The sequence below is a fragment of the Schistocerca serialis genome, chromosome 2 (genome assembly GCF_023864345.2).
Source record: "Schistocerca serialis cubense isolate TAMUIC-IGC-003099 chromosome 2, iqSchSeri2.2, whole genome shotgun sequence".
Lineage (NCBI taxonomy): Eukaryota > Metazoa > Arthropoda > Insecta > Orthoptera > Acrididae > Schistocerca > Schistocerca serialis.
Genome location: NC_064639.1, coordinates 373,309,441 through 373,334,312, shown reverse-complemented (window position 1 = coordinate 373,334,312; position 24,872 = coordinate 373,309,441). Strand labels below are relative to the sequence as shown.

The following is a 24,872-nucleotide window of genomic DNA, read 5'->3' as shown; positions in this document are numbered from 1 at the left end:
GGCTGGCCTCGTGCTAAACGAGGGCGACACGCAATGGAGCGGCACTGAATGGGCTACCAGAAATACATGCTGAGCCATCGCGCCTCTGAGCTTCTGCCAGCCGCCAGAGAGCCCATCTCGGAGTCCATGTGTGCTCCGTAACCTACCTTCGAGTGAGAGCTGCAAAGGCTAACGAACCGAATTTTTCCTACCTGCAGCCCTGGCAGAACTTCTAAAGCACCCCCCCCCCCCCCTGCCCTTATAAAACTACCGTTTCTAGAGAAACTTAGAAAGTGTAATAACTTTGTGAGTAGTTTTAATTTAAATGAAGCACTCTGAAATCGATTCACCAGCGAGATCTGATACAAGAAGTACATGATTTAAACGTTTATCACAGTTATTAGCAAAGAAACGTAGACTCTCAACGCTTTGGCATGTATAGTTTCACTCGCACTAGAATAGCAATAAAATATCTAATACATAAGTAAGGCCAACTTCCAGTGGTTTTACGACAACAAATGCATCAGCATTGTAGCCGACGACCAAAAGCAGAGCATACCTTTACAAGAGGGTTCAGCTCAGATGAACAGAGTACATCTGTCTGTAGAGACAACGAAAGGCAACTCCTACAGTGCTATTAATCGTTACCGTCGTTGTCTAGTGAGTACATCACTGGAATCCGGCTCTAGAGGTCCCGTGTTCAATCCAGGCGAGGAGTTTTCCTCGTTCCAATCCCATCAGGATGGTCCCAGGTGCATTCATCACGCTGCCATGATGAGTATGTGGGAGCTTTCTCGGAGGTGAAAGGCGGCCGTAGCAGTGCATAAGATGCCCGCACTCTACCTGCAGTCAGGCCGATGGTCCGGTCACGGACTTGGAATTTACCTATAATGTTATTAATCAGCCACAGAAGGTCTATTCTAGAATTCTTTTTGATTCAAACAGCGGATCGTACCAAAAAAACTTGGGAGCTGCAAAGGCACTGTCTTGAAGGGCAACTGAATTACTTATCTCCAGTACATTTTTGCTTACTTCCTTCACAGTCGCTTCTCGCTCCAGTCCTGTCGACAGATTTCGGCAAAAATAGAAGCCTTCGGTCAAATAGCATATTTACTTTAGCACCCTTCTGCGAAAATCGATCTTTGAGATCCTACGCTGCTTGACAGTTACTAGGTAACACCTGACGCTTGCTAAGGAACACCTGTCAACTGCTAGGGAACAATCGATAATTGTACAGAACTCCCGGCCAATGATAATAAAAGGAAATTTAGATGGCGGGACGTGTTTACTGCAGCGAAGCCTGTGCACGTACGCTCTGTGTCCATTCGATATTTCATGCAGTACGATGTTTGACGAAAGCTGCTGGGGAACCGATTAGTGCGACATTCCGCGTGGTACGGTAAAACGTTTGCAAGACAATTGTGGACGAGCAGTTGGACGGACTGGAGCCAAAGTATCACCACTGTGGCCACAGTAGTGGGCGTGTTCAAAATTGTCATCTCGAGATTTAAAAATGCCACTGAAGATGTAGATGCTAAGCGAAAGCATGCTGGTGGACCTAGACGGACAACCACACCCCAAAAGGATCGATAAGTAGTACTCTGCATCCCCCTTCTATCACACTATCGTCGAAAAATAGTTCGTTGGTGTAGAAAGCTTGTTGGTTCGGGTCAGCAACAGCGGTCTATAGTGATGTTCTCTGAAGAAACCGGCTTCACTGTGGCAAGTGATTCTGGCCGCCAGTTCGTATGGAGAGAGAGCTGAACACGTTAGGCACAACAAAATGTTCATGAACGTCATCGAAATGGCCTAGGCCTTGTGGTGTGGACAAGGATTATGCACAACGGCCTAAGACCGCTGCATATCTTTGCACGAGGCACCGTCACAGCACTGCCGCATTGCACGGAGATTAGTCTGCGACTTTTCCATCCGTTTGTAGGTGCGGTACTGTAGATCCGACTTCCTGTTAACGGACGACAATGCCCGCTCACGCAGGACAGCTGAGGTGTCGGACACACTCGAAAGCGAAGATATTGAACGCCTGCTTACTCCCCGGACCTAAACCCTATAGTGCATGCCTGGGACATACCCCTCTCTGAATTGTGCAGAGCCTGATAACCGCCTTGAGAGAGCAGTCGGACAATTTCCCCAAAGGACTGCTCAATAGTCTGATAGCCAGGTGCAAAATGTGCATGAATGCCCGAGAAGGGGATGTTCCTTACTGAGAGTCCATATCGATCTCTATTGTTGGGAGTCTGACCTGTGTCAAACAAGTTATTTACGTCTTACAGTGCTTTTCCATGTTTTTCGTTATAAACCTGCCACTCCACCTCTATTACGTATTTAGTGTCTCATGCCGCCCAGTAATGCCTGTGATTGTTCCTGTCCAACAATATCTCCGTTCCTTAGCAACTGTCAAGCAGTATACAATAACGTAGCGATGTAGCGACTACAGTAGGACATGAGCCAGCTGTGTAGGAGGAGCTGCATCTCCAAACTCACTGTGGATAAATAATGTTACTTATAAGCGGTAACGTCCGTCCGATAGAAGCCGCTTCTTTACACGATGTTGTTTGGCCGAAATGACACTGACACTGTCACAACAGGGGGCGCATATGATTGCGGGCCGGGGGAATGCCTTATTCTCACAGGCAGAAGATAGGAACAAGGGGTAGTGGGAGAACTGACTTCTCCGGGTAATTTCTTACACGGTATTTCTTTCTTCTATTTGGTTGGTCAGCTTTTGTGCTCCTGCTGTACCTGCGCCTTTGGCCGTGACCTACCTCGCGATTCGGCGTAGATCCCTCAGAATGGTTGGTGAGTCACGTCGTCCATGAACAGCCCTTTTCAATTTATCCCAGGCATGCTCGATAGGGTTCATGTCTGGAGAACATGCTGACAACTCTAGTCGAGCGATGTAGTTATCCTGAATGACGTCATTCACAAGATGTACACGATAGGGGCGCGAATTGTTGTCCATGAAGACGAATGCCTCGCCAATACGCTGCCGATATGGTTGCATTATCGGTCGGAGGATGGCATTCACGTATTGTACAGCCGTTACGGCGCCTTCCATGAGCACCGGCGGCTTATGTCGGCCTCACATCATGCCCCCCCCCTCCCCCCCGAAACAGCAGGGAACCTCTACTTTGCTGCACTCGCTGAACAATGTGTCTATGGCTTTCAGCCTGACCGGGTTGGCTCCAAACACGTCTCCGACGATTGTCTGTTTGAAGGCATACGCGACACTCATCGCTGAAGAGAACTTGATGCCAATCCTGAGCGGTCCATTCGGCATGTTGTTGGGCCCATCTGTAACACGCTGCATGGTGTCGTGGTTGCAAAGATGGACCTCGCCATGGACGTCGGGAGTGAAGTTGCGCATCATGCAGCCTAATGCGCACATTTTGAGACGTAACACGATGAACTGTGGCTGTACGAAAAGCATTATTCAACATAGTGGCGTTGCTGTCAGGGTTACACCGAGCCATAATCCGTAGGTAGCGGTCATCTATTGCAGTAGTAGCCCTTGGGCGGCCTAAGCGAGGCATGTCATCCACAGTTCCCGTCTATCTGTATCTCCTCCATGTCCGAACAACATCGCTTTGGTTCACTTAGAGACGCCATCCATGTTGAAGCACGGCATCAGTTCCCTTGTTGAGAGCTCTTCCTGGTAACAATGCGGACGCGATCGGACCGCGGTATTGACCGTCTAGGCATGGTTGAACTACAGGCAACGCGAGCCGTGTACCTCCTTCCTGTTGGAATGACTGGACTTAATCGGCTGTCGGACCCCCTCCGTCTAATAGGCGCTGCTCATGCATGGTTATTTACATCCTTGGGTGGATTAAGTGACATCTCTGAATAGTCAAAGGGACTGTGTCTGTGATACAATATCCGAAGTCAACGTCTTTCTTCAGGAGTTCTGGGAACTGGGGTGACGCAAAACTTTTTTTGATGTGTGTAATATTTTTAATTTTATGAAGGCTCATTCACATCGTCAGTTTAAGTGAACGTTATTGGTGCTCGAGATTTTCTGCTAATCTTTGCACTTTCACTATTGCTACTTATTTCGTTTTACGTTACCTGTTGTATATTTTTACATTAAATACATACTGCGTATTCTATATTATGCTGCTAACACGTACACTTGTACTACTGTCACTTGCTTTGTTTTATGTTACAGAAACTGATTACTGTATTTCCCCAATGTACAGCGACACTATACCCAAACTCAGGTCTATTTTTCATACACTGTAACACTAAATTTGGGAGACATTTATACCTGTGTCACCAATTACAAAAAACAATGAATTTAATAGTCACACTTGACAGCTATTTACGCTAACTAGCTACTCTCGAAACACAACATTCACATCTCCAAAGCAACGATATCAGTCGGAATGATGAGAGAAAACCGTTTCATGATTTTCTTTCATAATTATCGTGCTCGTAGTCGCTGTGAACGCTCCAATAACTCCATAATGCTGCAAATATTAATTTTTATTTTATTTTCTCACTGTTTTACAATTTTAGCCCTAGGTACCTGGATACGTTAGTTACCTATTTTATCAGAATAGCAAACAAAATCATGGAAAGGTTTTTCCTCTCCATTCCGACTGTCATCTTTCCTATGGAGATGTGAGAGTTATGTTATGAGCGTAGCTAACCAACGTAAATGACTGTCATGTGTGTGTATTAAATCTATTGTTTTCCGTAATCGGTAAAACACGTACACGTACAGAAGTCTCATAATTTTAGCGCTGCTGTGTGTTAAAAGTAGACCTGAGTGTGGATATGGTGTTACTATACTGCTGAGACAAAAAGGTGAAGAGCGATCATTTTCTGTATGGTAAAAAGAGGCAAGTGACAGTAGCACAGGTGTACGGTTTTTTAATAACTCCACGGTGCCTGCGGCTGTTAATTTTTTTTGTACAATTTCGCACTCTTGTAAAATTTTGGCCTAGATTATGATCAAGTGGCCTTTATGAGCACTGTTACGAACCGTACACTTATTACAGTGACACATTTGTCATCGGGTCAGTACACTTGCTTCTTTCGACAGCAAAATTACTTCATAAATGGGGCAACTGCGAAGTGACAAATGTTGACGCCATTGGTGGGAGCGAACGAAGGGTGGGGTGGGGGGGGGGGATGTGCGATTACGCGGGCGGGGAAAAGGGGGAAGGAGGTGAGGAAAAAGGAGCAGCAGGATGAGATCTTAATGTCGTGCAGACGACGAGATGACCACGGAGCAATAAGTCGGTATGGACTAGGGCAGAGAAGGAAATCGGCTATGTCTTTTCAAAGTAATTATTCCGGTATCCGCCTTAAAGAAAGGTTTGCTATCTTTTGGTTCAAAAAATTGATTTTTTTAAAAATTGCATTTTTGGATCAATAAAAGTGTTTAGGATCCACCCCTGAAACGATTTTTCCGAATACGGAAGGGAAATGTTTGTTATTCGCGGTTGAACAAAAAAATGCACCTGCCTGAAGTCGGCCTTTTTCACGCAACAGTTTTTTCGGGAATTTCGACTTTTTAGCTGCGAAAAATTATTCTACGTGCTTTCCCAAGGATCAATTGATCAAGTGATCAAGGAGCTTACGACGTACTACGGCTTGGCAATCCGACGGCATTCCAATTCGGTGGAACAGATGAAGAAGGCAACTTGGGCAATGTATTTCCACAAGTGTTCGACGGATAACCACCCACAACACCAAAATTGTCCGGCTGGGGAAACTAGTTGGTGCAAGTGGCGCATTGAAGAGGCTACCGGACATCTGGACGAATATCAACACGACCAGCCGCTCTCCAAGAAAGTTCAAAAAGTGATTCATCCAATCTACGAGGCCCTTTCGGAGGACGAGTTATTGTACCGGTGCTTGGGAGGAAACACACAGAACTCAAATGAAAGTTTGAACGCGTGTGTTTGGAAGTTAGCCCCCAAGCATTTGCATTCTGGTGAGAAGACTGTGGAGATTGCGACTTTCCTGGCAGTGAGCAGCTTCAGTGAAGGGTATTCAGCAATTCTGAAGACCATGACAATGATGGATTTCACCCTGGGACACTATTTGACGCAGTTCGCCAAGCATTCGGACGACCACCGGATTCAAACGGTCGAAAACTGCTTGTCACCGGCCGTACGAGCTGCTCTGGACCATCGCAGGATGGCCCAGATCGAGCAGAACGCCCTCTATGAGGAAGAGGATGGACTAGTTTATGGACCCGGAATAGCAGATAGAAGTTGCATAATATTGGATTTATATGTAGTTAAAACTTCAAACGCCTTTTTCTCGAAATGACTTTTTTTTTTCATCGCGCGGTATGGTAACTTCACATCTACTGAACCCATTGGCATGATTCTTTGTTTCCGATGAAGGTAAATAAATTGTTTAGCACTTGTACCACTTATATTCCGATCCATCGAAATCGATGAAAAAGCCCTATTTTGTTTCAAATGGCCACCATTTTGTTTCCTATGGTCCAAATAACTTAAGCGAGGTACAATTCCTAAAGAATCTTATATACTTCGCTAACGTCAACTCAATTTGGATTTCAGACGAGCCGGCTGACCTGTGACATACTCCGCGTGGAAGTCTACATCAAAATTTTGTTTCGGTCCAACGGCACTTCCGCCTTTGCTCTTCGACATTTCCGGTCGAAAAAATTCCAGTTTGTAGAGGAAATACCAATAAACATTTGGACCAAGTTTGACATTGATATCTATAACACATCCCGAGAAAACAAATTCTCAAAGAACATGTTTTTTTCGGGCCAAAGATAGTAAACCTTCCCTTAAGCATTAGGAAACCACATCGACTCTAAGACTAGTTAACTCGAATGGGAATTGAACCTCACTCCTCAAAATTTATCTTACCACTGCCCACCTTACTGGGCAGAACGAGGTACGGAGCTGTGAAACGGAACAGGTACTGCGGAAAGATGATGAAAAACTAAGACACAAAATGAAAGACGCGATGCAGAGGTGGCACTGATGGAAGGGATAAACGATGGTCAGGCTCACCCATGTAAATTGTAAAGTTTTGTTTAATAACTCCATTCCTGCAACAGTAAGTTTTTATTTTACTTTCGTGTTATTGTTGAATTTCAGCCTTAGACAATTTTCAAGCACCTAGATACATTTTTATGTTTATAAAGTACATGTGTTGGTATATGTTGCAGTGTACAGAATTTGACAGAATTTCTTTGTAATATTACCCTCCACGAAAATGTCAGTATTTGCCATCGTGATCAAAGAGGTAAGAAATTTGCTCAAGTACTTGAAAACGGTATAGGCCAAAATTGTGCAACAGTACGAAAATAGAATAAAATTTAACAATTGCCGGTACTACGGAGTTATGAACAAAGTAACAGCGACTATGAACACAGGTACAAAGAAAGGTGGGTAGTGGTGAGACACTGGACCCGCATTTGGAAGAAGTGAGGTCCGTGCCCCTTCGAGATAACCGGCTTTAGAGACTCTGTAGTTTCCTTAAAACGCTTAAGCCTGTTGCCGGAATAATTCCTCTGATAAGACACGGTCGATTTCCTCGTCTGTCCTTGTCCACCACATCCAGCAAGAGCTCCGTGTCCAATGACCTTTCCTCTCCTTTTCTCCCTTTTCCCCTGCGTAATAACACATTCTCCCGCTCCCCTCCCCCAACTCTGGTCATTTCTCCACGACCGCCAACGACGTCAATATTTGTCAATTTTCAATTTGTCCCATTTATTAATGTTAGTTTTGCGACCACGAGAAGGTGGCAACTGGCCGGATGGCGAATGTATCGCTCTAGCAATGTAGAGTTTCTAACAGGGTGCATGCCGGTACCAATGTAACAATTAGGCATGAGCGGAAACTGCTTAACAATCGAAGAATGAACTACTGCGCTACAAACCGCTAAAAACAGCCGTGGCATCTATAGTTGGAGTCACGAACGACGGCGGTCGAGTTTAGGCTTGTTGTGCACGCCCACGATACGTATTCTCCGACAGCCAATAAGCGCTCAGTAGTACTCCGGGCGCTCTGCTGTAAATACCGTAGCTAATGTGAGCATTAAACGTGATAGTAGGGAGTTGTTTAGTGAATTTCGATTCCATTTGTTGCAAGTTGTCATCGCTGATTGTGGTGGTAAGTAATAAATTCTGGATAAGCAAGCGAGAGACATAATTTGCAGGATAAACGCTTTCCAGAAGCGCAACTGTCGCTTGGAGTCGTCAACAATGCAATCCCAGGCCGTGCCTCAACATGGGCGAACCGCCATCGTTCGTGGATCGGTCTGTAGAATGGAAAGAAAAGACTGTATTGGTTCTGAGTGATCGGAAGATAGGAAAATAAGCCCGAAATGTATGCTGAGAAAATAAGGTGCAAAAAGTGGGTAATTGCCATCGTTCTTCAATTGCTTGGTCGTTTAAATGCTTTCAATGTTTCGTGAGGAATGTTACTTTACACAGATCATCGCGCCCGTTAGGTGCAGTAGCGCGTATGCAGCGTTCAGGAATTTGATCGTGAAAAGAGTAAACAGAGACCGGCGTCCAATAAATATAACAGCATTTGTTTGGGCTAACACTAGATAAACATTCCAGAAACTAAACCGCAAGTATCAGCCGAAACGGCAGAGAAAATGCTCCGTCTGGGAGAGACACCTGGGTGATACAGAATGCGATCAACAAACTTTCAGGGGTAGTTCGGGGATGTTTTCTGAATATTTTGGTATAAGAGACCCATTGTCTCCGGCGGCTCGTTACACAATTACAACATTTCGTTTGGTTTCTTACCGTAATTAGTTTTGTATTTATATTGGTATTTTGTATTTATATTGGTTCAGATGGCTCTGAGCACTATGGAACTTAACTGCTGAGGTCATCAGTCCCCTAGAACTTAGAACTACTTAAACCTAACTAACCTAAGGACATCACACACATCCATGCCCGAGGCAGGATTCGAACCTGCGACCGTAGCGGTCTCGCGGTTCCATACTGTAGCGCCTAGAACCGCTCGGCCACTCCGGCCGGCCAGAAATAGTGCTGCCAGTGGAAATGTTGATGGTAATTTGGGTGTTTACTTGTCTTGTTTCTATACGCTCACGGTATATGTTGTTGACTACAGTAATGCCAAAACTTCCAGGAAGATTAAAACTATATGCTGGACCTTTGCCTTTCGCCGGCAAGTAGTCTACCGACCTTTTTTGTTTATTTCATTTTGTTCGTTGTTGATCGTTGTTTTTGGTCGTTGCCGGCCGCGGTGGTCTAGCGGTTCTAGGCGCTCAGTCCGGAACCGCGCGACTGCTACGGTCGCAGGTTCGAATCCTACCTCGGGCATGGATGTGTGTGCTGTCCTTAGATTAGTTAGGTTTAAGTAGTTCTAAGTTCTAGGGGACTGATGACCACAGATGTTAAGTCCCATAGTGCTCAGAGCCATTTGAACCATTTTTGGTCGTTGCGGACGACACATGACATCCGTTCAAGTTCGTTTGTTGATTCTTCCACTCAGATTTTTTGTTACAGAGGCCAACCAGTTCTCTGACCGAACACGCTGAGCTACCATGCCGGCTAGACTGTGCTCCTGAAGCACGACTCGCGAATTGAAGCCAGGAGACGAGGTACTGGCGGAAGAAAATCTGTGTGGACGGGTCATGAGTCATGCTTCGGCAGCTCTGCTGGTAAATGACTTGCCTGCGAAAGGCAAAGGTCCCGACTTCGAGTCCCGGACGGGCACACAGTTTTCATCTGCCAAGAGGTTTCACATCAGCGCACACTCCACCGACAGAGTGAAAATCTCATTCTGGAAACAGTAACGCCTTCTTTAACTCGTTGCCCTCAAGTTTGCATTTAGTAGTGCTCGGTTTAGTGTAGGGTTTTGTTTTCCGGTAGTTTCAGTTGTGAGTTACCAGTAGTACACACCGATAGGCAACTCGTGTACGGGTTCACTGAATGCAATGGGGAGCGGGACAACGATGTTACGCTGAATTGTTGCCATACCGACGGCAACCCCATCACCATAGTTTGGCATTTCAAGGCTGTTAGGTTACTCGGTGTTATCGCATATTACAGACTTCTTCATGGCTGTCAAGATTGCGGTAACAAACTGAATAAATCACAGTTACATTATTGCTCTGTAACGAGCCGCCGGTGACTGTGGACCGTGTATACTAAAATACTCACAAGGTAATCAGCCTCGGTAAGTTTGTCGGTGGAGTTCTGTTTCACGCTGTTATGATGGGTGGCACACGAAGATCCGGCCGCGAGTGACAGACAACACACTGTCGCCCGCTAATAGTAATCTGTTGTTTCCAAGTTGTTGCCACTAAGTTTTGCTTTGTTAGTTCGAAAGCCGTTGCGACTTGGTTGACACTTGTGAAGTAAATGTCTCAGCTAAATTTATGCTCTTCCAGAAAGTATTCGCAGTTGTGGAGGCGTGCGTGCCTACTGGTTCCTTTAAGGAAACGCGGAACGGTTTTGCGAACAAGTTTCCTGGCGTTTCAATACCAACGAAGAGCGGTATTCAGGATCTGGTGACAAAGTGCCGCGCTACAGGGTCAGTTGCAAACGCAAAAAAGAATCCTGCAGTGATCGTGGATATCAGAGAAAGAATGGCCCAGACTCCAAAGAAATCGACACGTAAATTGTCACAAGTGAACATTGTGCGTAGATCTTGACAACGTGTTTTACACCACATAGGGATGAAGCTCTACAAAATGGCATGTATTCAAGAAGTGATGGATGACTATAACGCAAAACGTGTGAAATATTATGTCAAACAATTGAGAGTGGAATGTTGGATTCACTGCTGTAGTGAAGAAACCTGGTTCCATCCGACAGGACACGTGAACTCCCAAAACACCAGATACTGGTCAACAAACAATCCCTATACCAGCGGTCGGCAACTGGCGGACCACGGTCCAGGTCCGAACCGCGATCGATCAAAAACTGGCCTGCCAAAAATATTTTGAAATTATAAATTATGTACTCAAGTTATTTTAAAAAATACTTTTCTGTAGATAACTCTTCGTTTGAGCGTATTTAGTACTGTACAATTAACTTCTGAATAATTAGAATTTTTAACGGTTAGTTTTAGGTAGATTAAATACATAGTAGCTACGCAGGGAGTGGGCTGAAGAGCGGGGGCGGAAGGGAGCAAGCTGGTCGGCCGGCGCAACGTGTTATGTCGATCCACATAAAAGATCTGAACAAAGGAATGCAAACACAGGAATTTTATTTAATGAACAAGAAAATGGTACAAATGGCTCTGAGCACTATGGGACTTAACTTCTGAGGTCATCAGTCCCCTAGAAGTGGTTCAAGTGGTTCAAGTGGCTCTGAGCACTATGGGACTTAACATCTGTGGTCATCAGTCCCCTAGAACTTAGAACTACTTAAACCTAACTAACCTAAGGACATCACACACATCCATGCCCGAGGCAGGATTCGAACCTGCGACCGTAGCGGTCGCGCGGCTCCAGACTGAAGTGCCTAGAACCGCTTGGCCACTACGGCCGGCAACAAGAAAATTTTATACATCGATTTCACACTCTGGTAACCTCTGAAACCCACATTAAATCAGAGAAAGCACATTCATTTAAACACCATTTTTTATGCTCGTAACTCGAACGAGTTTAAAGTTACTTTATGAAACTTCAGTCGAGCTCACTCGACGGCGGCGGATCTTTCACAACAAAGCGCCTCCTTCGCAGTGCGGCTCCTTTACGGTGCGACTCCTTGGGTGTGCGACAGCATACATCTTACACGGAAGTGGCTCCTTTGCGGTGCGTCGGCACGTGCTGTGTGCCGGGCGCTGGTATTTTTATAAAGAACGAATATAAATAAAGTATACAAATTTTATCGCGACTTCTCAGTAATTGTTGCGATCTAGTAGGAGCAACTTCTCTTCTGCAGTGATATGAACCCTAAGAAGCGTAAAGTTGCTAGTGAAAATTGGAAGTTTTTTGCTAAGTAGACTGAACATACGCTGCGTGGTAAGCCTGGAGCTGTTCCAGTCTGCCTCATATCCAACAGAACTGTCGAACTTGTTAAAAGTGTCGATTTAAAACGACACTGTCAAACAACTCATCAGCAGTTCCATAAAAATTTTGCTGTGGGCATGAAGCTCGTCAAGAAAAACTCGAGGCATATCTGGCTTCTTACAAAAAAATCACGGCCTTCCTAGCTCGCTCTGTTTGCGAGCAAGAAAAATCTGCACAAGCTGCGATCCGTGTATGTTGGACTATTAATAAACACCAGAAGCCATTTTCATACTCTGATGTAGTAAAAAAGTGTATGTCGGAAGTGACCGTGGCACTTTTTGAAGAGAAACAGGATGTTGCTGCCGCAATTCGAGGTATTCCACTGTCGGCTAGGAGTAATACAAGAAGAATCGAAATTTTGGCTGCTGGCAATAAAAGTAGCTCGAACTTCTGTAGAAGCCCCCTTGCTACGCCATAGCACTAGCTGTATCATGCGACGTCGTTGATGAAGAACAAATGTCAATTTTCGTGCGATTTTTGGATATTGAAAGCAAAGAATTTAGATAAGAACAGTTAACAATTTTGCCGTTGAGAGGCAAGACTCGCGGATAAGATTTATGCAAAACGTTTTATGATTTATGAAACATTAGTTATATTAAAATGGTCTCTTTTTTAACTGAAGAGGCCCCAGCGATGATCGGCAAAGAAGAAGAACTACTAAAAAGAATCATAGATAAGAATGGTGAGCTAATATCTTATCAGTGCATAATTCACCAGGCAGCCCTTTGTGGAAAACTTAGTGTGGTTCTGAAAGAAGTAATGGACAGATTGATCAAGTTGATTAATTTTATAAGGTCCCGTTCTGCTCTGCAGCGCAGACAGTTCAAAGAGTTTCTTTCTGAGTGCGATTCGGCGCATTCTGACTTACTGCAGTACAGTAATGTTCGTTGGCTATGTAAAAGTCAAGTGATTGACCGTTTCATGCTAATAAAAGAAGATGTAACGTCCTTATAAAATTAGGATTCACAATAACCGAGAAACCATTTGGAGTTCCTATCAAAAGAACGCAGTACGCCACCTGTGGCTTTTATGAAAGAGATTCTGAAACATTTAAATGCGCTGAATACCGCGGTACAAGGCAATGGGAAATTAGTGTGTGATCCAACAAAAGTGTCTCCTCTTTCCGTTGCAAGCTGAATCTTTGAATACAAAAGTAAATCTGAAACAGACATTTCAGAATTCTCAAATTTTATGTCGAATCTTAAGAAGGAATCTGCAGCAAGATTCCAAGACATTTTGGAGACAGAGAAGCTGTCGCAGTTCTTAAAATCGCCTTTTGAAATTTCTTCAGCGGCAGAATGGACGGATGTGGCTATGTAGTGGTTCTACCTTTCAAAGCCTTTACTCCAAATGGAGGTAACAGACTGGCAGGAAGACATTTCCTTGCAAACGTATGAACCACATCCCCTGAAGAATTTTGAAGTAGACATGTCCCAGAAAAATAAGAACGTTGCAAAAGATTAGCCATATACCTGGCTGCTGCGTTTGGCTCCACATATATTTATGAAATTCCAGTTTCAAAAATGGATTTTTTTGGAAAACAAGTTTCGCTCAAGGATAACGGCCGCCCACTTTGAAGTCACTGCTCGCGTACGCTGCTCCCCACGTGAATCTAAATTTAAGAAACTGGCTCAAGACCGCAGATGTAATTTCTCCCATTGATTTTTTAAGACAAATATGCCTATCTATTGTATTTCATATTTTGTGAGTGAAAATTAAAAAACTAGTAAGGAATACGAGCTTTTTCTTCTGGACTCGATAAAAATTTTCAAAAGTATCCGGACCCCATCTACAATTTCTGATCCCTTTCCTATACAATTAACGAGCAACGTCTTCACGGTGAAAAAATCGGAGTGTTCTGTGCCTTGTCAACTACTATGATTGTGGGTCCCATAGTTTTTGAAGCAACAGTAAACTCTGGTATATATAAGAGAATCTTTGAGGAATTTTACGCACAGTTGCCCCCCCCCCCCCCCCCCCCCTGCTTCCTCCCTGAGCCGCACCAATGAACATGCGTATGGCGTATGCTGTGGTTCAACAAAATGATGCGACCTATCAACTTTACGCGAGTCAGCCTTGCGAATTGATTCGTGCGTAACTGGCGAGCCGTGTGTATTTAAGGGCCTGTTTTTCTACACCTACATGTCTACATCTACATAGATACTCTGCAAATCACATTTAAGTGCCTGGCAGAGGGTTTATCGAGCCACCTTCACAATTCTCTATTATTCCAATCTCGTATAGCGCGCGGAAAGAATGAACACCTATATCTTTCCGTACGAGCTCTGATTTCCCTTATTTTATCTTGGTGATCGTTCCTTCCTATCAAGGTCGGTGTCAACAAAGCATTTTTGCATTCGGAGGAGAAAGTTGGTGATTGGAATTTCGTGAGAAGATTCCGTCACAACGAAAAACGCCTTTCTTTTAATGATGTCCAGCCCAAATCCTGTATCATTTCTGTAACACTCTCTCCCATATTTCGCGGTAATGCAAAACGTGCTGCCTTTCTTGGAACTTTTTCGATGTACTCCGCCAGTCCTATCTGGTAAGGATCCCACACCGTCCAGCATTATTCCAAAAGAGGACGGACAAGCGTAGTGTAGGCAGTCTCCTTAGTAGGCCTGTTACATTTTCTAAGTGTCCTGCCAATAAAACGCAGTCTTCAGTTAGCCTTCCCCACAACATTTACTATGTGTTCCATCCAACTGAAGTTGCTCGTAATTGTAATACCTAGGTATTTAGTTGAATTTATTGCTTTTAGATTAGACTGATTTATCGTGTAACCGAAGTTTAACGAGTTCCTCTTAGCACTCATGTGGATGACCTCACACTTTTCGTTATTTAGGGTCAACTGCCACTTTTCGCATCATTCAGATGTATTTTTCTAAATGGTTTTGCAGTTTGTTTTGGTCTTCTGATGACTTTACTAGTCGATAAACGATAGCGTCACCTGCAAACAACCGAAGACGCTGCTCAGATTGTCTCCAAAATCGTTAATATAGATAAGGAACAGCAAAGGGCCTATAACACTACCTTGGGGAACGCCAGAAATCACTTCTGTTTTACTCGATGACTTTCCATCAATTACCACGAACTGATAGGAAATCACAAATCCAGTCACCTAACTGAGACGATATTCCGTAATCACGCAATTTCACGACGAGCCGCTTGTGTGGTACAGTGTCAAAAGCCTTCCGGAAATCCATGAATACGGAATCGATCTGAAATCCCTTGTCAATAGCACTGAACACTTCATGTGAATAAAGAGCTAGTCGTGTTCCACAGGAACTATGTTTTCTAAACCCATGTAGACCGTGTGTCAATAAACCGTTTTCTTCGAGGCAATTCATGGTTCAAATGGTTCAAATGACTCTGAGCACTTTGGGACTTAACTGCAGTGGTCATCAGTCCCCTAGAACTTAGAACTACTAAATCCTAACTAACCTAAGGACACCACACACATGCATGCCCGAGGCAGGATTCGAACCTGCAACCGTAGCGGTCACGCGGTTCCAGACTGTAGCGCTTAGAACCGCACGGCCACTCCGGCCGGCAGGTAATTCATAATATTCGAACACAATATATGTTCTAAAATCCTGCTGCGTATCGACGTTAACTATATGGGCCTGTAATTTAGTGGATTACTCCTACTACCTAATTGAATATTGGTGTGACCTGTGCAACTTTCCAGTCTTTGGGTACGGATCTTTCATCGAGCGAACGGTTGTATATGTTTATTAAGTATGGAGCTAATGCATCAGCATACTCCGAAAGGAACCTAATTGGTATACAGTCTTGACCAGAAGACTTGCTTTTAAAAGTGATTTAAGTTGCTTCACCACTCTGAGGATATTTACTTCTACGTCACTCATGTTGGCAGCTGTTCTCGATTCGAATTCTGGAATATTTACTTCGTCTTCTTTTGTGAAGGCATTTCGGAAGGCTGTCTTTAGTAACTCTGCTTTGGCAGCGCTGTCTTCGATAATATCTCCATTGCTATCGTGCAGAGAAGGTATTTTTCGTGCGCCAACCTGTATAAACCGGCAAGCACGCCGGGTATCGTGGTCCCTTACCTTGCTCCGATGAGAGTCCTTTCTGTGCAAGTGTCCGGACGGCGAGACGGCGACCGTCAGTATGTGGAGCAGCAAGAGCAGCGGCAAGGCAGAGGACGGCATGGCGTCGCCGACGGTGGAGGTGTGCAGAGCTGCGGTGAGGGTGAGGTGTGCCGCGGGCGCCGGTGCAGCGCCAGCCAGGTTGAGCGTGTGAGGCGACGCGCGCGAGTGACTGCCCCGGGAAGCGGAAGGCGACGGCGGTGGGCGCTGGGCGCTGTCGCAGGAAGCGAGCGCGCGCCGCAGGAAAGACGCGGCCGGGCCGGCGACGACGCCGAGGCCAGAGCTGCCCGCTGCTGCGGTCGCGGCTCCTCGGCAATCTTCCGGCCTCGGCGGGACCGACCTCGGCGTTCTCCTCATACATCAATTCCTCGATAGGCTAAGTCGAAAACTTCACGATATCGATCACTTTCGTCTTCTAGAACCAAAACGAGTAGTCTGTTCCGTTGGTTACTGGTAGAATACGACGGACGTTCAACCAACCAGGACAGCACAGCAACACTATTTCGAATTGATGGGACAACCTCCGCTTAATAAACTGGAAGTTCGCCTACCTACTGTAAACTGGAAGCAAGTGTGGTCAAATATCAATAACAGTGTTCTGTCGTCCGATGTGTCTGCGTTGTTGTACAAACTTGTTAACAACACACTGCTCACCAATCAGCGTTTAGCCGATATTCAGGTTCTCGCCTCCCCCAACTGTGGCAGGTGTGGCGTGCCTGACACCAATGAACACAGCCTGCAATGTCATGTTTCCGATGTGTGGAGGACTTGCCAGTCAATGATAACTCTCATTACTCGAACTACGCCGGTCCACGTCTCTGTTGACTGTGTCATTGTACCGGACTTTAAATATTTCTCACGTGCAAAACACAATACTGCTGTGTGGTTGTTGGGCCATATTGTCTACGCCCTCATCGATCGGCAAATTCACGATGGACTCGCCTTTTTGACTTACATTTGGGGACAATATTCTAAGATCAAAACAGTGAAAAACACCATGAATATTTTGCCAATTTCTTATCAGCTACATTGCATCATGCATATGCGAAACTACTCTACACTTAATTTCGCTTGTGAAGACGTGTGCGAGCTCCTCTTATTTCCCTCAATTGTACATTTAGTCTTGCAATCGAGGTTCGACGATTCACACACCGATCTCATTCTTGCATCTTATGTGTTGTTGTAGCAAAGATAAGTCTTGATATATAGTTAGCATAAGGTGGTGAAATAGAATCAGTCTCCACGTATCTGTGTACATTTGTTATATGTCTACCTCTCTCACCTCTCTCTCTCTCTCTCTCTCGATATATATATATATATATATATATATATATATATATATATATATATATATATATATGTGTGTGTGTGTGTGTTAGGGGAAAAAGAGAAGGAAAGTGAGAGAGAGAGTAACTGAGTAATAGGATGCGGTTCCACTTGGAGCGTATGTAAAAAAAATGAAAAAAGAGAAAAAAACAAAAAAATTAAAAAAATACACCGGTTCTCGTCCGATCACCGAAGTTAACCAACATCCGATAAATAAGAAAAAAAAGAAAAAAGTAAAAAGTAAAAACAGAAAAAAAGAACAAAAGAAAGAAAAGAAAAAATAAAGAAAGACAAAAAAGAAAAAGAAAAAAGAAATGAAGAAAAGAAAAAAACGAAAAAATAACAAAAAATAAAAAAATAAGTAACGAAACACTTTTTTCTCGGCCAATTTCGGTTGAAAAAATGTAGAATTTGTCCTTGGACATCATGGAATATTCCCGTTTCAGCACATGTATTTTTTAATAAGTTTCTATCGGTGGCGGTGCTATACGAAGCCTTGAAAATGGCTTCTGTAACGGAGGTGCGTTCAGCTGTCACTGAATTTCGTTTGGTGAAAAATGAAAGTATAGCAAATATTCGTATGCGCTTGCAGAATGTCTACAGAGACCTGGCAGTGAACAAAAGCACGGAGAGTCGCTGAGTGAGGCGTTTGTCATCATCGCAACATGGTGGCGCAAATCTGTCCGATCTTCCGCGTACCGACCGGCCGCAGACTAGTTGTGACTCTCGCAATGTTGGAACGTGCGCCGGCCGCAGTGGCCGTGCGGTTCTAGGCGCTGCAGTCTGGAACCGCGAGACCGCTACGGTCGCAGGTTCGAATCCTGCCTCGGACATGGATGTGTGTGATGTCCTTAGGTTACTTAGGTTTAACTAGTTCAAAGTTCTAGGGGATTAATGACCTCAGAAGTTGAGTCCCATAGTGCTCAGAGCCATTTGAGCCATTTTTTGGAACGTGCGGACACTGTCATTCGAGCCGCGCGGGATTAGCCGAGCGGTCTATGGCGCTGCAGTTCAGCACTGTGCGGCTGGTCCCGGCGGAGGTTCGAGTCCTCCCTCGGGCATGGGTGTGTGTGTTTGTCCTTAGGATAATTTAGGTTAACTAGTCTGTAAGCTTAGGGACTGATGACCTTAGCAGTTAAGTCCCATAAGATTTCACACACATTAGAACAACTGATCACAATTAAACACCTTGCTGTTCAATTGGACGGTCCCTTTTGGTAGTGCTGACTCACTAGTCGATCAGTTGGGGTGGTCGAGGTTGTGTACCCACCGGGTTTCTCACCACCCAAAAGAAGACCATAAAGATCAACAAAGGACCATCTGTGGGGAATTGCTTACGTGTTACGAGGCTGGTTGTGACAAATTTTTGTCAGACCTCAGCCGGCAGGAGTGGCCGAGCGATTCTAGGCGCTACAACCTGGAACCGCGCGACCACTACGGGCGCAGGTTCGAATCCTGCCTCGGGCATGGATGTGTGTGATGTCTTTAGGTTAGTTAAGTTTAAGTAGTTCTAAGTTCTAGGGGACGGTTGACCTCAGAAGTTAAGTCCCATAGTGCTCAGAGCCATTTGAACCATTTTGTCAAACCTCGTCACAGGCGATGAAAGATGGGTTCGTCACTTCGAATCGGGATCAAAACGGAAATCCAGAGAGTGGCGCCACACCACTTCTCTTTCGAAGGAAAAGTTCAAAGCCGCATCCTCAGCCGGTCTTCTGGGACTCTAAAAGTGTTATTCCGTTTTAGGTCCTCCCTCGTGATCCAACGACCAACTTTGAAGTGTACTGTGCTACTCTCAGGAAATTGAAGAACGACGTCATCTACATCTATGTGATTACTCTGCTATTCACAATAAAGTGCCTAGCAGAGGGTTCAATGAACCACTTTCAAGCTGTCTCCCTACCGTTCCACTTTCGAACGGCACGCGGGAAAAACGAGCCCTGATTTCTCTTATTTTATCGTGATGATAATTTCTTCCTATGTAGGTGGGTAGCAACAGAATGTTTTCGCAATCGGAAGAGAAAACTGGTGATTCAAATTTCATGAGAAGATCCTGTCGCAACGAAAAACGCCTTTGTTTTAATGATTGCCACTCCAATTCACGTATCATGTCTGTGACACCAGCTCCTCTATTTCGCGATAATACGAAACGAGCTGCCCTCCTCTGTACTTTTTCGATGTCATCCAATCAGTCCCACCTGATGCGAATCCCACACCGCACAGCAATACTCCAGAATAGGGCGGACAAGCGTGGTGTAAGCAGTCTCTTTGGTAGATATGTTGCACCTTCTAAGTGTTCTGCCAATGAATCGCAGTTTTTGGTTTGCTCTACCCACAATATTATCTATGTGATCGTTCCAATTTATGTTATTTGTAACTGTAATTCCTAGGTATTTAGCTGATTTTACAGCCTTCAGATTTGTGTGACTTATCGCGTAATCGAAATTTAGCTGATTTCTTTTAGTACTCATGTGAATAACTTCACACTTTTCTTTATTCAGGGTCAATTGTCCCCTTTCGCACAATACAGATATCTTATCTAAATCATTTTGCAAGTCGTTTTTATCATCTGATGACTACAAGACGATAAATGACAGCATCATAGTCAGATCGTCTCCTATGTCGTTTATACAGGGTGTTACAAAAAGGTACGGCCAGACTTTCAGGAAACATTCCTCACCCACAAAGAAAGAAAATATGTTATGTGGACATGTGTCCGGAAACGCTTACTTTCCCTGCTTTTAAGAGCTCATTTTATTACTTCTCTTCAAATCACATTAATCATGGAATGGAAACACACAGCAGCAGAACATACCAGCGTGACTTCAAACACTTTGTTACAGGAAATGTTCAAAATGTCCTCTGTTAGCGAGGATACATGCATCCACCCTCCGTCACATGGAATCCCTGATGCGCTGATGCAGCCCTGGAGAATGGCGTATTGTATCACAGCCGTCCACAATACGAGCACGAAGAGTCTCTACATTTGGTACCGGGCTTGCGTAGACAAGAGCTTTCAAATGCTCCCATAAATGAAAGTGAAGAGGGTTGAGGTCAGGAGAGCGTGGAGGCCACGGAATTGGTCCGCCTCTACCAATCCATTGGTCACCGAATCTGTTGTTGAGAAGCGTACGAACACTTCGACTGAAATGTGCAGGAGCTCCATCGTGCATGAACCACATGTTGTGTCGTACTTGTAAAGGCACATGTTCTAGCAGCACAGGTAGAGTATCCCGTATGAAATCATGATAACGTGCTCCATTGAGCGTAGGTGGAAGAACATGGGGCCCAATCAAGACATCACCTACAATGCCTGCCCAAACGTTCACAGAACATCTGTGTCGATGACGTTGATTGCACAATTGCGTGCGGATTCTCGTCAGCCCACACATGTTGATCGTGAAAATTAACAATTTGATCACGTTGGACTGAAGCCTCATCCGTAAAGAGAACATTTGCACTGAAATGAGGCTTGACACATTGTTGGATGAACCATTCGCAGACGTGTATCCGTGGAGGCCAATCAGCTGCTGATAGTGCCTGCACACGCTGTACATGGTACGGAAACAACTGGTTCTCCGGTAGCACTCTCCATACAGTGACGTGGTCAACGCTACCTTGTACAGCAGCAACTTCTCCGACGCTGACATTAGGGTTATCGTCAACTGCACGAAGAATTGCCTCGTCCATTGCAGGTGTCCTCGTCGTTCTAGGTCTTCCCCAGTCGCGAGTCATAGGCTGGAATGTTCCGTGTTCCCGATCAATTGCTTCGAACGTCTTCCTGTCGGGACACCTTCGTTCTGGAAATCTGTCTCGATACAAACGTACCGCGCCACGGCTATTGCCCCGTGCTAATCCATACATCAAATGGGCATCTGCCAACTCCGCATTTGTAAACATTGCACTGACTGCAAAACCACGTTCGTAATGAACACTAACTTGTTGATACTACGTACTGATGTGCTTGATGCTAGTACTGTAGAGCAATGAGTCACATTATATTTAGATTAAAGTTCAGTCTTGATCACGTTATGTCTGTTTTAATGAGTAACCGGTTTCGGTTTTTTCTATAAAACCATCATCAGACCCATTGGCTCCCTTGGGCTGGTAGGTTGAGCTCTCCTTGCTGCTGTGCAGTCAACTCTTTTTTTTTTTTTCTGAATAACTGATGAGACTGCTGATGCAGCATATTTTACATACATTGCTTTTGCCATGGGTATAACTAATCTTATATTTTTAAAAAACAAAAGAGTAGATGCTTTTATTATAAAATTTCGTCAAAAAGGTCGTAATAATACTTTTCGCGAAAATCTAATTGTTCATTGAGCAGCATTGATGATTTGGTTTTCAAATGAGCATATATCTCGATTTCTTCTAGGATATTCATAAGTAAGCCTGTATTTGCATAATGAAGAACTTGTAAATTCTGTTGTACTGTCCCCTCAGCATGATTATTGAATGTTATATGATGACCAAAAACAGACTTTGTTCGTGAGGTACCTGACGTATGTTCTTTGTACCTTACTGCAAAATTTCGACCTGTTTGGCCGATATATATTTTCTCACAGTCTCTACATTGGATCTTGTACATTCCTGATCTGGTAGATTTTCCATTATCTTTATTTACGGTATGTCTTAATTTTTGTTGTAAAGTATTGTCAGTTGTAAATGCTATTGTTATTCCAGAATTTTTGAATAAGTTAGTGATTCTATCTGATATGTTTCCCATATATGTCATCTTCATATATTTTGGATTACTTATTAGTGGAGTACTTTGTGATTGTTGTACTTTATTAAAAATGATATCTACCTGTCGTGTGTCGAAAGAGTTGGTTTTTGCAATTTGTTTTAAGATGGTCATTTCCTTTTTGATCTCATTAGCTTCTAGCGGTAATTTTAGTATTCGGTGTATCATAAACTTAAAAAATGCTTTTTTATACTTGTCAGGATGACATGATGTAGCATTAATAATAACATCAGTGGTTGTAGGTTTCCTGTATATGGTGAATAAATGTTTCCCGTTGTTATTAGTTATAGTGAGATCTAGGTAGTTAATAGATTTTCGATTTTCATGCTCAACTGTAAATTGTAACTTCAGATGCATAGAGTTTAATTTTATAGCAAGTTTCTCAATTTCGTCTTTTGAACCATTATAAAGTAATAATGTATCGTCTACATATCACTTGTAATATATGATTTTATTTGCGATATCAGGGTTATTTTTCAGGAATTGCGTCTCAATGTGGTTTACGAAAATGTCTGCTACTGTCCCAGCCAAAGAATTTCCCATTGCTAGGCCATCTTTCTGACAATAGATTTTAGTATTAAACGAGAAATAATTGTAATCTAAAGTGCATTCAAGTAGTTCTATAAGTTCGATTATTTCGTCTTTAGTCATATTTTTGTATTGTGTTAAGTTATCCCTAATTATATTAATCGTCTCAGTAATTGGTATATTTGTATATAAATTTTTAATATCTAATGAGGCGAAATTTGCACTAGTTGGAATGTCTATATTGTGGATTTGTTGTGTTAGTTCATAACTGTTTTTGATACTGAAGTTGCTGTCATATGTATAGAATGCTTTCAAAATTTTATTAAGTTTCATATTTAGTTTATATGAAGGACTACTTCTGTAGTTGACAATAGGTCGTATAGATTTCTCTTTTTTATGCAGTCTAATCTGTGATCTTAATTTAGGTATTTGGGGACTCATATTTTTCATCACATTTTTTTCCTCAGGGGTCAAGAGGTGATTATTTTCATCGACTAGTTTCTTAATCTTTAATTGGAACTTTGGAGTGGGGTCTTTAGTTACTTCAACGATCCCATTTTCATTAAAAAATGAGTGTGTTTTAAATATATAATCGTCTTCTTTAATAATTACAAGGGTATTTCCTTTATCGGCCTTTACCACAATTGCTTTCTCTGCTAGTAGTTTATTATTGATATTTTTAAGTGTTTTATCTTCAGTTTTTCTATGTAGTTTATTTTTCTCTTTTAAAATTAAGTCCTTCGTTTTTAGGGCTATCTTACATGCTTCAGGTTTATTTATTTTCGATATTTTGCTTGTTGCTATAACATAAGCAATTATGTGTTTAACGTTGGTATTATTTAGTGGGGGAGTTAAGTTATATTTTAAGCCTTTGTCAAGTAGTGACATTTCGGACTTTGTGAACTGAATATCTGTAAGATTCATTGTCCTTGGATAAAATTGATGTATATGGTTGACCTTTTCTGAAAGCTTATTTTGTTGTTTAGCTATGAGTAAATCAATTTTTCTCTGATGTCTTTGGGTAATTGCTTTCCGTAAAAAGTCTATTTTCTCATCAATGCTGCTTAGTAAAATAGAAAAAATCAAAGGTGAGAGTTCATTACTTAGCAATAAATGCAGACTATACATTTCGACATTTAAAAAATCTTTTATCTTAAAAGCTTCTCTAATTTCAGATTTAATCCATAAAATACTACTCTTTTGTTGTACATATGTTACATTACTAGATTTGGATTGAATATTGATTTTAGCATATTTTGGTATGATATGTTCCATGAGGCAAGTTTTATTAAATTTAATTTTCATACCAAGTTTCATAATTTTGGTTCTAATATTTCTAAACCTTTTGTAATTTCCAATTGCCTGACTAGACAAACTTTGCACAATTTTGGTAAACATTTTTGGAATACAGTGATCAATTAATTGTTATATTTGGATTAAAGTTCAGTCTTGATCACGTTATGTCTGTGCAGCAAGGAGAGCTCCACCTACCAACCCAAGGAGCCAATGGGTCTGATGATGGTTTTATAGAAAAAACCGAAACCAGTTACTCATTAAAACAGACATAACGTGATCAAGACTGAACTTTAATCTAAATATAACAATTAATTGATCACTGTATTCCAAAAATGTTTACCAAAATTGTGCAATGAGTCACATGTCAACACAAGCACCGAAGTCAACATTACCTTCCTTCAATTGGGCCAACTGGCGGTGAATCGAGGAAGTACAGTACACACTGACGAAACTAAAATGAGCTCTAACATGGAAATTAAGCGTTTCCGGACACATGTCCACATAACATCTTTTCTTTATTTGTGTGTGAGGAATGTTTCCTGAAAGTTTGGCCGTACCTTTTTGTAACACCCTGAATAGATCAGGAACAATATAGGGCCTATAACACTTCCTTGGGGAACGCCGGATATTACTTCTGTTTTACTCGATGACTTTCCGTCTGGAGCTATTTTATCAGCATACTCTGAGAGGAATCTGACTGGTATACACATACATCAGCGTGCTTGTCGCCCCAAAAATGCAAACGAACTTCTCCATGACAATGCAAAGCCTAACAAAAGTCTGCATACCTGAGAGGCGCTAACAAAACTTCATCGGACTATTCTTTCTCATCCACCTTCCGATTTCTTCCGATCTGTTTGGTCTAA

General features: G+C 43.1%; 1 protein-coding gene across 1 annotated transcript in view; it reads right to left on the bottom strand.

Annotated features, from left to right (window-relative positions):
- Positions 1-16,469, bottom strand: part of LOC126456003 (uncharacterized) — a 122,886-nt gene extending 106,417 nt beyond the window's left edge. Inside the window, exon 1 of the mRNA XM_050091759.1 lies at positions 16,074-16,469. Coding sequence (XP_049947716.1) covers positions 16,074-16,469 — 396 coding nt within the window. The remainder of the gene's footprint in view (positions 1-16,073) is intronic.
- Between the last annotated feature and the right edge of the window lie 8,403 nt (positions 16,470-24,872).